The sequence below is a fragment of the Rhincodon typus genome, chromosome 6 (genome assembly GCF_021869965.1).
Source record: "Rhincodon typus isolate 14 chromosome 6, sRhiTyp1.1, whole genome shotgun sequence".
NCBI lineage: Eukaryota > Metazoa > Chordata > Chondrichthyes > Orectolobiformes > Rhincodontidae > Rhincodon > Rhincodon typus.
This window is the reverse complement of record NC_063337.1, coordinates 62898338-62911208: the sequence shown is the minus strand read 5'-3', so window position 1 is coordinate 62911208 and position 12871 is coordinate 62898338. Positions and strand designations below refer to the sequence as shown.

The 12871-nt window shown below is 42.4% G+C and overlaps 1 protein-coding gene across 1 annotated transcript in view; it reads left to right on the top strand.

Moving 5' to 3' along the window:
• The window catches only part of ankrd49 (ankyrin repeat domain 49), a 12798-nt gene extending 1124 nt beyond the window's left edge, over window positions 1-11674 (top strand). The window contains exon 2 of the mRNA XM_020524561.2: window positions 10080-11674. Within this exon, the coding sequence (XP_020380150.2) occupies window positions 10080-10559 (480 nt within the window). The 3' untranslated portion in view covers window positions 10560-11674. The remainder of the gene's footprint in view (window positions 1-10079) is intronic.
• The last annotated feature ends 1197 nt before the right edge of the window (window positions 11675-12871 follow it).

The window sequence follows — 12871 nt, the reverse complement described above, 5'->3', positions numbered from 1 at the left end:
ACACCTCTCCCTGGATGTAGCATGTACGTTAGGGGAAAAGACTGTGATTGCCTGCCTCCTTCCTTCCACATCCAGCATGGGATTACAAAAGAAAAGATAGAAGCATTTGCAAATATTTTCTGCAAAGGGCTGAGTGAATGATCCACCCACCTCCTAAGATGCCATTTCAGTTTGCGGCCAATTCCATGTTAAAAATAGTTGAGCACATTATCATCCCTTGATATTCCATACATGTTGTCACTGCACCATCATCAATGTACTGGGATCCGCCATAACTGGACCAAACACATTTAATACTATTTCCAGCGTTTGCTGTTTATTTTACATTAAATAAAATGCCTGTAAGAACAGGCCAGTGATTAGATATTTTGTGGTGAGTGGTGCACTTAGCTCCCCAAAATGTTTCCAACATCGACAAAGCACCAGTCAGGAATGTGATAGAATACTTTCCACTTGCCTAGATAATTGCGGCTCCGCTACTCAAACATCTCTACATCGTTCGTGACCGAGCAGATCACTTGATCAGAACCCCATGCATCACTATAAAACATCAACTGTGTGCTGCTAGTGTATTACTGCTGCAGTGTGCCATCTACAAGATTTCTGAAACAACCCACAAAGATTTTTGTTGACAGCACTTCTCAAACCCTTGAGCTCTTACCTAAATGAACAAGGCAGAAGTAGCATGGGAACACTGGCACTTGCATGTTCCCTTAAGCTTCTCACTATCTAAGTTTGAAATCTATCTCTGTTCCTTCTGTATCACAAGTTCAAATCCTGAAAATTCCTAACAGCACTGTGGGTATATCTATACTACATGGACCAGGCAGAAGCTCAAGGAGGCATCTTGCTACCACCTTACCCAGTGCAATTAGGGTTGGATAATAATTCTGCACTGTCAATTTTTTGCACACATCATGAATTAATAAAACAAATTACCCCTCCTTGCACAACTCAGAAAATCTCTCCCTCAATGAGGCCCCTCTCTAACCTAGGAACTGGCAGCCCATGCATACCTTCAAGTGTCAGGCTTCTCAAAAACACGCTTGCCATCCAGCTGGAGGCTGTCTATTTGCTGCACCTACCAAATATGCAGGGATTTGCCTTCCAGGTTCCCAAGCCTGCTTAAAGCTGTGCAAATGTTTGAAATGAGTATCCATAAGAAATTACCAGGGAGATCTGTAACCAGATCTTTCCCGTCTTCTCCCACAATGACAAATGACAAGAATGCTTTATCCAGGACATTGTGTATGCCATCACATTGGTACGTGACTATACCTTGAACTGAAAAAATCCAAATCATGATTATTATCTTTCTCATTTTAAAAGTTTTCATTGCTGTATTTAAATGACATCTTAATTTTAAAAATTATATTTTTAAACAGTTTTAATAGGTCCTTGCTGTCTTAGTGGGTAAATACACCATGCAGCATCAAGATGAATTACAGCCTAGGAATATTTTTGGTTAGTCCTCACCAAGACTGATTTACGTGAGTTCATATATTGCTGCAGCAGAGCAATTAAATGTGTCAGCCCTGTTTGGATTCCACTTTTCAGTTCAAAAAAGATATTATCATCATCCAGTACTGTTTCCAGGAGACTTGTGTATAATTATTAAGGATCAGTCTTGGACATTATGTCCAGTAAATATTTGGCAATGTTCATTGTGGGAGAATTTTTACACAGCTCTCCAATTTTTTTTGTGGAAGATCAGCAACAACCCTGGTAAAATCTTTACTGAAACAATAGGTGAATTGCTCATCTCGGAAGGTAGCAAAGGGCTGTGAGTACCAATGGAATGTACTTCAAGACGTTGCATTCAGTTAAGGAACAAAGAGAAAGGGAAAATAAAGTTTGATGGAAAGACATATTAATGCAGGGAAATAATAATTTATCTATGCAACATGTACTGTTGTAATGTTACTCTTTTGCCCTAAATTTCTTGGTCATAGCTTGCTTTCCCTATGTTTATTCAAATGCACCTTTTTTAAGTGATAGAGAATATGCATGATACAGTAGTTTACTGAATTGACCTTTTTTGCCAAAACGGAAGATTCTGAATCAAACAGATGTTGGAAAAGCTCAGCAAGTCTGATGGCATTTCTGAAGAGAAATCAGAATTAACATTTGGGATCCAGTGACCCTTTCTTGGAACTGCTTTTTTTTTTTCTTTTTGTTTGTTGTTGTGTTCCTGCCAGTGGAGTCTGTCTTGAAATGTTAACAGACAGAATGTATTCCTTCAAAGAGAAGACTGCGTTTACTTAGATTTTGAACATTAGAACAAAATACAGGTATAATTTGTCTTAAGGTCTCGAGTGCTTTACCATACAGGCGCTTTTTGGGTGTGGTGAAACTAGTTAGAGTTGATAGGTGCTTTTCTAACATCTCTTCCATCTGCAGGGAAAAGATATGTGGTAAAGGAGAGACATATAGATGTGTATGTGGAGAAAGAACATGCAAAGTATACTTAGTTTTTAGCAAACTATATTGGATTCAAGTTAAACACAAAGAGACTAATCTGGGGCATTGAGTATGTAAATGAACTACTCTTTACCAAAATGACCTAGAATTATACAATAGAGTCAGAGTATGGAAACAGATTTTTGGTCCAACTCATCTGCATCAATGAGACATCCCAATCTGACCTAATTCCATTTGCCAGCATTTGGCCCATATCCGTCTCAACCCTTGTTCATTTTACCCATCCAGACGTCTTAAATGTTATTTTACCTACTTCTATCACTTCCTCTGGCAACTTGTTCCCTACGTGCATCATCCTCTGCTGGGGAAAAGCTGGGGAAAAAGTTACTGCTTAGTCCTTTTTTTTTTTTTCCTCTTTTTCTCTCCCACCTTAAATCTATGCTGTCTAGTTTTGGACTCCTCCGCCCTAGGAGAAAGACCTTGGCTATTCAGCCTATCCATGCCCTGTATGACCTTGATAAACCTCTAAGGTCACCCCCCAGTCTCTGACGCTCCAGCGGAAGAACTCTTTTTTTTTTTATCGTTCTTTAAAAACATTTTTTCGAGATAGTTTTGAAGTGTTCTTATTGTCTCTGCCTCCATGATAAAGAATTACAATTTCCAATTGCTTGTTTTGTTTTTAAGACTTTCTCCTCTCTCTTCTGTTTGGTAATCATCAGTCTCTATCCATTTACCTTTATCTTCGCATCCAGTTGAAACAGTATTTAACTATTAACGCTCCAACCTGTTATCATTTTGACAAACTCTTACTTTGTCTGCATACCACTTAAAAATCACTTCACTGTTGTGAACCTCATTAGGACTAATTGAAGATGTGCTAAAGTAGTATGCAGATTCAAGTTGTTTTTGTTCTTTCTTAGATTTTTCCAGCTTTGTTTGTTTTTCTTAAGTGTTATGGAAATTGAGCTTTTTAGCTTTATCAGAAAAAATGAAATTTCAACTATAATCTTTCCATGGCATTAGCCCATCTGTATTTTTATACAAATGCCCAAAATGACGTGCAGTGCACTATAAGAGACAATAGGAACTGCTGATGCTGGAGTCTGAGATAACAAGGTGTGGAGCTGGAAGAACACAACAGGCCAGGCACCATCAGAGGAGGAAGAAAGCTGACGTTTCGGGTCTGGACGTTTCGGGTCTGGACTCTTCTTCAGAAATGGGGGTGGGGAAGGGGGCTCTGAAATAAATAGGGAGGGGGGAGGCGATGATAGGAGCAGATAGGTGGAGAGAAGATGGACAGGTCCAAGGAGGTGGGGATGAAAGGGCAGGTGGGCCTGGACTTGGGATGAGGTGGGGGGTGGGGAGATTTTGAAACTAGTAAAGTCCACATTGAGACCATTGGGTTGTAGGCTTCCAAGGCAGAATATGAGATGCTATTCCTCCAGTTTCTGGGTGGCATCGTTGTGACACTGGGGGAGGCCCAGGATGGACATGTCGTCCAGGGAGTGGGAGGTGTTGTCGTTTATCACGAACCGAACGTAGGTGCTGCACAAAGTGGTCCCTAAGCCTCCACTTGGTCTCCCCGATTGTAGAGGAGGCCACATCAGGAACTGCAGATATAATAGACTACATTAGCGGATGTGCAGGTGAACATCTCCTAGGGTAGTTGCATGCTCCTCTTGCAGGATGTGGGAGGTAAGGGTCACTGCTGGTGTCCCCTCTGACTTCACCTGTGAGAAGCGCACCCAACTCCAGCTCCTCAAAAACCGCGTTAGGGAACTGGAGCTGGAGCTAGATGAACTCTGGATCATTGGGAAGGCTGAGGGGGTGATAGAGAAGAGTTACAAGGAGGTGGTCACACCCAAGGTACAGGACAAAGGTAGCTGGGTGACTGTCAGGAAGGGGAAAGGGAATAGGCAGACAGTGCAGGGATCCCCTGTGGCCGATCCCCCTCAATCAGTATCCAAAACGGTATACTTTTGGGGGGGACGACCTACCAGGGGAAGGCCGTAGCGGACAGGTCTCTGGCATTGAGCCTGGCCCTGTGGCACAGAAGGGAAGGGGGGAGAATAGAGCAATTGAAGTGGGGGATTCAATAGTAAGAGGCTGCCTCCCGGGTGCCAGGGTCCATGATGTCTCGGATCGTGTCTTCAAGATCGTTTAAGGGGTAGGGTGAGCAACCAGCAGTCATGGCATACATTGGTACCAGTAACAGATAGAAAAAGGACAGAATGTGAAAAACGAGTACAGGGAGTTAGGTTGGAAGCTGAAGTCCAGGACAAACGGTAGTTATCTCTAGATTACTACCAGTATCACGTGATAACGAGGTAAGAAATAGGGAGAGAGTGCAGCTAAACACGTGGCTACAGAGATGGTGCAGGAGGTAGGGCCTCCATTATGTGGATAATTGGAACACATTCTGGGGAAGGTGGGACTTGTACAGTCAGGACGGGGTTGCACCTGAACTGGAAGGGCACAAGTATCCTGGGAAGGAGGTTTGCTCGAGCTATACGGGATGGCTTAAACTGGATTGGCAGGGGGTGGGCAACCGGATTTGTAATTCAGAGGATGAAGTATTCAGCCTTCCAACAGACACAACAGGGAGTGAGGTTGTTAATAAAGAAATGCGGTCGATGGAACGGAACGTAATTGTGGACACAGAGATGGTTTGAGGTGTGTATACTTCAATGCTAGAAGTATCGGAAATAGGGCGGATGAACTTAGAGCATGGGTCAGTACTTGGAACTACGATGTTGTGGCCATTAGAGAAACTTGGGTAACTCGGGGACAGGAATGGTTGTTGGGAGTTCCAGGATTTAGATGCTTTAAAAAAAATAAGGAGGGTGGAAAAAGAGGCGGGGGAGTGGCATTGCTAGTCAGGGCTAGTATAGCAGCTACTGAAAAGCAGTTTGAGAATATGTCCAGAGTCAGTTTGGGTTGAGGTCTGGAACAAGAAAGGAGCAGTCACTTTGGGGGTGTTTTTTTTTTTTTTTTTTTACAGACCCCCTAATAGTTGCAGAGAAGTGGCGGAGTGGATTGGGAGGCAGATACTGGAAAGTTGCAGAACTCACAGGGTTGTAGTCATGGATGACTTCAACTTTCCAAATATTAATTGGAAACATATTAGTTGTAATAGCTTAGATGGAGCAGATTTTGTCCAGTGCGTTCAGGAAGGATTCCTGACAGTATGAGGAGAGGCCACTTTGGATTTGGTGCTTGGCCATGAACCGGGCCAAGTGTTAGACCTGTTGGTAGCGATCATAACTCTGTTACCTTTACAATAGTCATGGAAAAGGATGGGTACATACAGCAGGGTGATGTTTATAATTGGGGGAAGGGTAATTATAGTTCTGTTAGGCAAGTACTGGATAACATAAAATGGGAACGGACGTTGCCAGGGCAGAGCAGTACTGAACTGTGGAGATTGTTTAAGGAATGCATACTGCGTGTGCTCGATTATGTTTGTCCCGAGCAGGCAGGGAAGATGCAGCTGAGTGAGGGAACTTTGGTTTTCAAGAGAGGTCGAACGACTGGTTAAGAGGAAGAGGGATGCTTATATAAGGTTTAGGAAACAAGGAACGGAAAAGGCTGTAGACAGATACAAGTTATCCAGGAAAGAGCTGAAGAAGGGGCTTAAGAGAGCTATGAAGGGGCATGAGAAAACCTTGGCAGATGGATCAAGGAAAACCCCAAGGCTTTTTACACGTTCATGAGGAATAAGAGAACGGCCAGAGAAAGGATAGGGCCAATCAAGGATTGTAAAGGGAATTTGTGCATGGAGCCTAAAGAGGTAGAGGTCCTTAATGAATACTTTTCTTCGGTATTCACAACTGAGATGGACCTAGTTGTAGAGGAGGACAGTGTGAAACAGGCTGGAAGATTGGAGAGAGGCAAATGTCATTCCCTTGTTCAAAGAAGGGAATAAGGATGATCCCAGAAATTACAGGCCAGTTAGTCTTGCGTCAGTGGTGGGCAAATTATTGGAAAGGGCTCTGAGAGATAGGATTTATGATCACTTGGAAAAGCACAGTTTGATTCGTGATAGTCAGCATGGATTTGTGAGGGGTAGATCATGCCTCACAAACCTTATTGAATTCTTTTGAAGAGGTGACCAAACACGTGGATGAAGGTGGAGCAGTGGATGTGGTATATATGGATTTAAGTAAGGCGTTTGATAAGGTTCCCCATGGTAGGCTCATGCAGAAGATAAGGAGGCATGGGATGGGGGAAATGTGGCAGATTGGATTCAGAATTGGCTGACCCTTAGAAGACAAAGGGTGGTAGTGGACGGAAAATATTCAACATGGTGCTCAGTTACGAGTGGTGTACCACAAGGATCTGTTCTGGGCCCTCTTCTATTTGTGATTTTTGTAAATGATTTGGATGAAGGAGTGGAAGGGTAGATTAGTAAGTTTGTGGACAATACAAAGGTGGGACAATGCGGAGGGCTGTTCTAGGTTACAAAGGGACATTGATAGGATGCAGAGCTGGGCTGAGAAGTGGCAGATGGAGTTTAACCCTGAAGAGTGTGAGGTGATTCATTTTGGAAGGACAAACTTGAAAGCAGAATACAGGGTTAACATACAGATCCTTGGCAGTGTGGAGGAGCAGAGGGATCTTGGGGTTCATGTCCACAGTTCCCTGAAAGCTGCCACCCAGGTGGATAGAGTTGTTAAGCAGGCGTATGGTGTGTTAGCTTTCATTAGTAGAAGGATTGAGTTCAAGAGCCGTGAAGTTATACTCCAGCTATACAAAAGCCTGGTTCGGCCACATCTGGAGTATTGTATCCAGTTCTGGTCGCCCCATGACAAAGATGTGGAAGCATTGGAAAAGGTGCAGAGGAGATTTACCAGGATGTTGCCTGGAATGGAGGGAAGGTCTTGTGAGGAAAGGTTGAGAGAGCGAGGGCTTTTCTCTCTAGAACGACGAAGGATAAGCGGTGACTTGATAGAGTACAAAATGACCGGAGGTATAGATACAGTAGACAGCCACAGAGACTTTTTCCTAGGGTGGAGGTAGCTATTATGAGGGGCCATAATTTTAAAGTGAGTGGAGATAGATATAGGGGAGACGTCAGAGGTAGGCTGTTTACTCAGAGTGGTCGGGGTGTGGGATGCATTGCCGGAGAGGGTAGTGGAGTTGGCCTCATTAGGGGCATTTAAGCGGCTATTAGACAGGCATATGGATGATCATATAAGGTAGGGGTAGAGGTTAGATAGACCTTAGGATTAGGGTAAAAGTTCAGCACAGCATTGTGGGCTGAAGGGCCTGTACTGTTCTATGTTCTAATGTGAAAGGGTTAGGATGGAGGTGAGGGGGGTGGGGTGTGTAGCACCCCCTGCGGTTGCAGGGAAATGTGCCGGGGGTGGTGGGGCTAGTAGGGAGTGTGGAGCGAACGAGGGAGTCGCAGAGAGAGCGCTCCCTCTGGAAGGCAGATAAGGGTGGGGAGGGAAATGTATCCTTCATGGTGGGGTCAGATTGCATCTGGTGGTGAATGATGCGTTGAATCCGGAGGTTAATGGGGTCATATGTGAGGACAAGGGGAATTCAGCGTTTATTTCTATCGTGGGGAGGGGGTGTGAGGGCTGAGGTGCGGGAAAGGCAAGAGATGTGGTCTCTTGACCACTGCAGGGGGTGGGTGAAGACTGCGGTCCTTGAAACGAGGTCATTTGGGATATCTGGGAGTGAAATGCCTCCTATTGGGAGCAGATGTGGTGGAAGCGGGGGGGATTGCATTCTTGCAGGAAGGCAGGTGAGAGGTGTAGTCTAGGTAGCTGTGGGAGTCAGTGGGCTTGAAATAGATATCAGTTTCAATGTAGTTACCAGAGATGGAGATAGAGGTCCAGGAAGGAGAGAGAGGCATCAGAGGGTCCACGTGAATTTGAGGTTAGGGTGGAAGGTGTTAATCAAGTTGATGAACTATTCAGGCTCCTTGTGGGAGCACGAGGCGGCGCCGATACAGTCATTGATGTAATGGAGGAAGAGGTGGGGGGATAGTGCCAGTGTAGCTGCGGAAGAGGGACTGTTCCACGTGTCTTACAAAGCGGCAGACCTAGCTTGGGCCAATGCGGGTACCCATGGCCACCCCTTTCGTCTGTAGAAAGTGGGAGGAGTTGAAGGAGAAGTTGTCAAGGGTGAGGATGAGTTCAGTCAGGCAGATAAGGGTGTCGTTGGAGGGGGACTGGTTGGGCCTGCAGGAGAGGAAGAAGCAGAGGGCGTTTAGGCCATCTGCATGGGGAATGTACGTGTACAGGGATTGGATGTCCATGGTAAAGATGAGGTGTTGGGGGCCAGGGAATCAGAAGTTTTGGAGGAGGTGGAGGGCATGGGTGGTGTCCTGGACATAGGTGGGGAGTTCCTGGACCACTGGGGGAAGAAAGAGTCGAGAAATTCAGTGGGGCAGGAGCAGGCAGACACAGTGGGTCGGCCAGGGCAGTCAGGTTTATGGATTTTGGGAAGGAGATCGAAATGGGCAGTGTGGGGTTGGGGAACGATGAGTTTGGAGACTGTGGGTGGGAGGTCACTGGAGGTGATGAGGTTATGGATGGTCTGGGAGATGATGTTTTGGTGGTCAGGGGTGGGGTCTTGATCTAGGAGGCGGTGTCAGAGTGTTGGCACCTGGCCTCAGTGATGTAAAGGTCAGTGCGGCATAACACAACTGCGTCTCCCTTGTCTGCGGGTTTGATAGTGAGGTTAGGGTTGGAGCGGAGGGCTGCACTAGTTGTGCCTGAACCAATATGATATACAAATTCAATATCACTTCCTTATTTTTATTTTTGATTATCCTTTGAATAAAACACAGAATTCTGTTTCCATTTTATGGACTTTTATTTTTAGGTTGTATAGCTACACTGCTGGAACTACCTGCTTTTCTGTTTTTAGAATTTAGAATGTGGTTCTCTAACCCAGTGTGTCCTGCTTCATATTTCTGTAGAGAATGTTCTCTTCCACATCCCCTGAATTAACTATTTTCTTTGGGAATCTACATGATCTCCTCTTGCATTTTACTACACTTCATGCTATTTACAACTAATTTCAAAATTGTTCTGTTTTTGCGATTTATATCAATCTAACTTGTACAAATAGTACATGAGGTCTCAGGTCAAATCCCTCCGGTACATTATTGATGTGATTTCAATCTGAATTTCAATGTGTTGGAAGCCTAATTCACTTTATTTTTCTGCTGTACTTTGTTGCCATCAGTTGTTTGATTGCAGCATGGATATTTTGTAATGATGATTAAGGGCTTTCTAGTCAAGAAGCTAAACTGACAGCTAGTGATGACAACAATTGTTTAATATTCCCATATTCCATGATATGCAAGATGATCTCATTAATCAAAGATTTAAGTAGGATAAACAGTCCAACCATGTGCAGGTTGGGTGAGACAGCATGTGATGATGCTTGGAGAACAAGTATTTACAAAGCCTTTTTGAAATTATGGAATACCATGGATTCTATACCTGAGCCTCAATGATCTAGTTTAATTTAGATGCATAATACAGTCAAATCATTCACCTGAACACCAAAACATAGGCCCTATTAATGGACAAGAAATACAATTGATTCCAAAATTAAGGATATATTCTGAAGCTTATCTTTAAACGTGCAAGAATAAATGTTAAAATTGCTTTATTTTCTTGCTACCTTAATTGTAGGTTTCAATAGTGAGCAGACTTCTCTCTGAAAATCCCAGTCTGGTGAATGTTAAAGATGATGACAACTATACACCACTACATAGGGCTGCCTATAGTGATCATATAGAGGTTGTTCGTGAGCTGATAGCTCATGGAGCTGATGTGCATGCTCGCTCTATCGATGGCTGGACACCATTGCACAGCGCCTGTAAATGGAACAATGCAGCAATAGCCTCATTTCTTCTACAGCATGATGCAGATATCAATGCCCAGACAAATGGCTTGCAGACTGCATTGCATCTTGCTTCAGGAAGTAAAGACACAAAGGAAACAATTGAATTGTTATTAATGAATCGCTACATTAATTCAGATTTGAAAAATAATTTGCGTGAGAAAGCATATGACATTGCTTGGAGAACAAGTATTTACTATTGCCTCTTTGAAATTACAGAACACTGCACAAATTCTGTACCTGAGTCTCAATTATCTAGTTTAATGTAGATCTATAGTACAACTGTACCATTTACCAAAATGTATGGCTAATAATTGCCAAGAAACATGCTTGATTCAGAAATTAAGGCTATATTCTGAAGCTTGAAGCAGTATTTCTTTCTGTTAAAGATGACAATTTTTATGTATGCAAATTAGTTGTAACTTCAGAAAATATCATACCATTTTCAGTGGAAGAATGCAAATATCCTTTCTGTTCATCAATGTTTGCATTTTCTGTTGTGAGGGGTTGCAACCAATTGTCATCTCATGAGATGTTCAGCTGAAATCCTGTTTGCTGCTTCAGCTGGACATTAAGTGGCACGTAGCACTATCTCAGAACAGCATTCAACATCATACGATCAGATTATCTGGTCATAATCACGTTGCTGTTTAAAGGATCTTACTTGCATAAAATGGCAGATGCATATTTACATTGTAACAGTGACTGTTTCAAAAGTACTTAATTGACTAAGGCATTTTGTGACCTGTGTTTGTGAAAGATACCACCTAAATGCAAAATTTTATATTACTTTGTGATCTTACTCCCTTTTCCAGGGATAGAAAATAGAGAAAGTTTGAGTTAATCGGGAAAGTGAAATTAAGGTCCAAGTAAGGCTATGGCTGATCTGACTGATGGAGAAGGCTCAAGGGACTAAATGACCTTCTTTTATTATCTTCTTTAAGAGACTATAAGGTTGCTGCTGTGAGAACCAGAAAATGTTCCCAAAGGTGCTCTTTCAAAAGTGGGGTTGCCATACTTACCACTGACCACCTGCAGGCAAATGGAATATTTTTGAAGTATTGACAGTGTTGAAATGTAGGGAAATAAATTGAATATTCAATAGCAGCTCTAGTTTTTTTAAAATCCTATTTGTCATTTTTGAAAGTTGGTTTAAAAATGCTGTATTTTTAAAGCATTTAAGAGATGTTTTATTCATCATGGATTTTTCAAAGTATCTTCTGGTAAAATAAGAAAATTTATGACTAAATATTGGAAAGTGAGTGACAAAGTTCACTAAAATGTGATACTTCAACATCAAAACCCAAAAAATTGTGGGTTTGAAAAATGCAGCTAAAGAATCAAATCTGTCCAAAACATCTAAATAAAATGGCATCATGTACTAGACTCTTTTTATTATTCACTCGGGAATAAGTGAGGGATCACTCATTTAATACAGGTGAACAAGAATATTTTTCTGAGGGTAGTCAATCTGTGGAATTTTTTTACAGCAGAGAGCTTTCAAAGGTGGGTCTTCTGGGTTAAAATGGATGAATTTTTAATCAGGGAATCAAGTCATGGGGAGATTACTGTCAGCTCACTTTTTGGTTATTTTTCACAATGAGCAGCTGTTGCCTTTCTAATGTAGATGCAATGCTTCTACATTCTAGATAGCTGTTTGCATAGGTGCTGATAGCAGTTTCCTTTCTAGTGACATGTACTACATGGTTTCATTGTTTTCCATGTCTTTAATAACCTGGGCCACCAAAGACAGTATCTTGTTGGTTGTGCATTAAACACATCCCTAGGTGATGATTATGGAGCTGAAATAGCACCTTACATCTATACTTTCTAGTGATTACTCCTCTGACTCCATCATTGACATAACTTTTAATAACTATTATTCTGGCACATAGGTTAATTTTTTTATCTCTGTGAGCCAACCAGTTTCATCCAGAAATTACACTGTCAATGCAATGATTTTCCAAATGTTTGCATTTGATGTCTTACACAAGACAGAAAGAAAATCAAAGCCCAGCTCTACAGTGAGGTTGCAGTCTTATGGTCTGTTATGATTGTAAACGATGGTTAAAGTACTTATGAAATCTACTTACTCCAAAAATCAAGGACAATGCTTCACATTATAGCTGCACGTAATTTCATTCCCAGATTCTGAGGGGGTGAGGCAAATACAATTGGTTTCTTGTCGCCACTAGCGAACATGAAAGATCATATCATCTACGCCATATAAGGACACATTACGGGCTAGCTTCACAAGCTTAATACTCTCTGCAAGTTGACTTTTACACAATTTTTGAATTCTTTGTCACATTTCTTAGAATTCAACAAAGGAACGCTCTTCCTTCATTCAGTGAACAAAATGTTACCAAATTTGGTATGAATTTTCTGTGGTAATTCTTGAAGTACAAAAATATTCAACCTCAGAAATGTTTTGAGGGGAATGGTGCATTTCTTGTCATTCTTATTTTACCTCATCAGTGATGACTCGATGACCTTTACAGAGTTTTGAAACATTTCTCATGTGTGTGCCTTCATCTGACTCTTTTCCACCACCCCCCACCCCGCCACAAGGCTTTGCCGA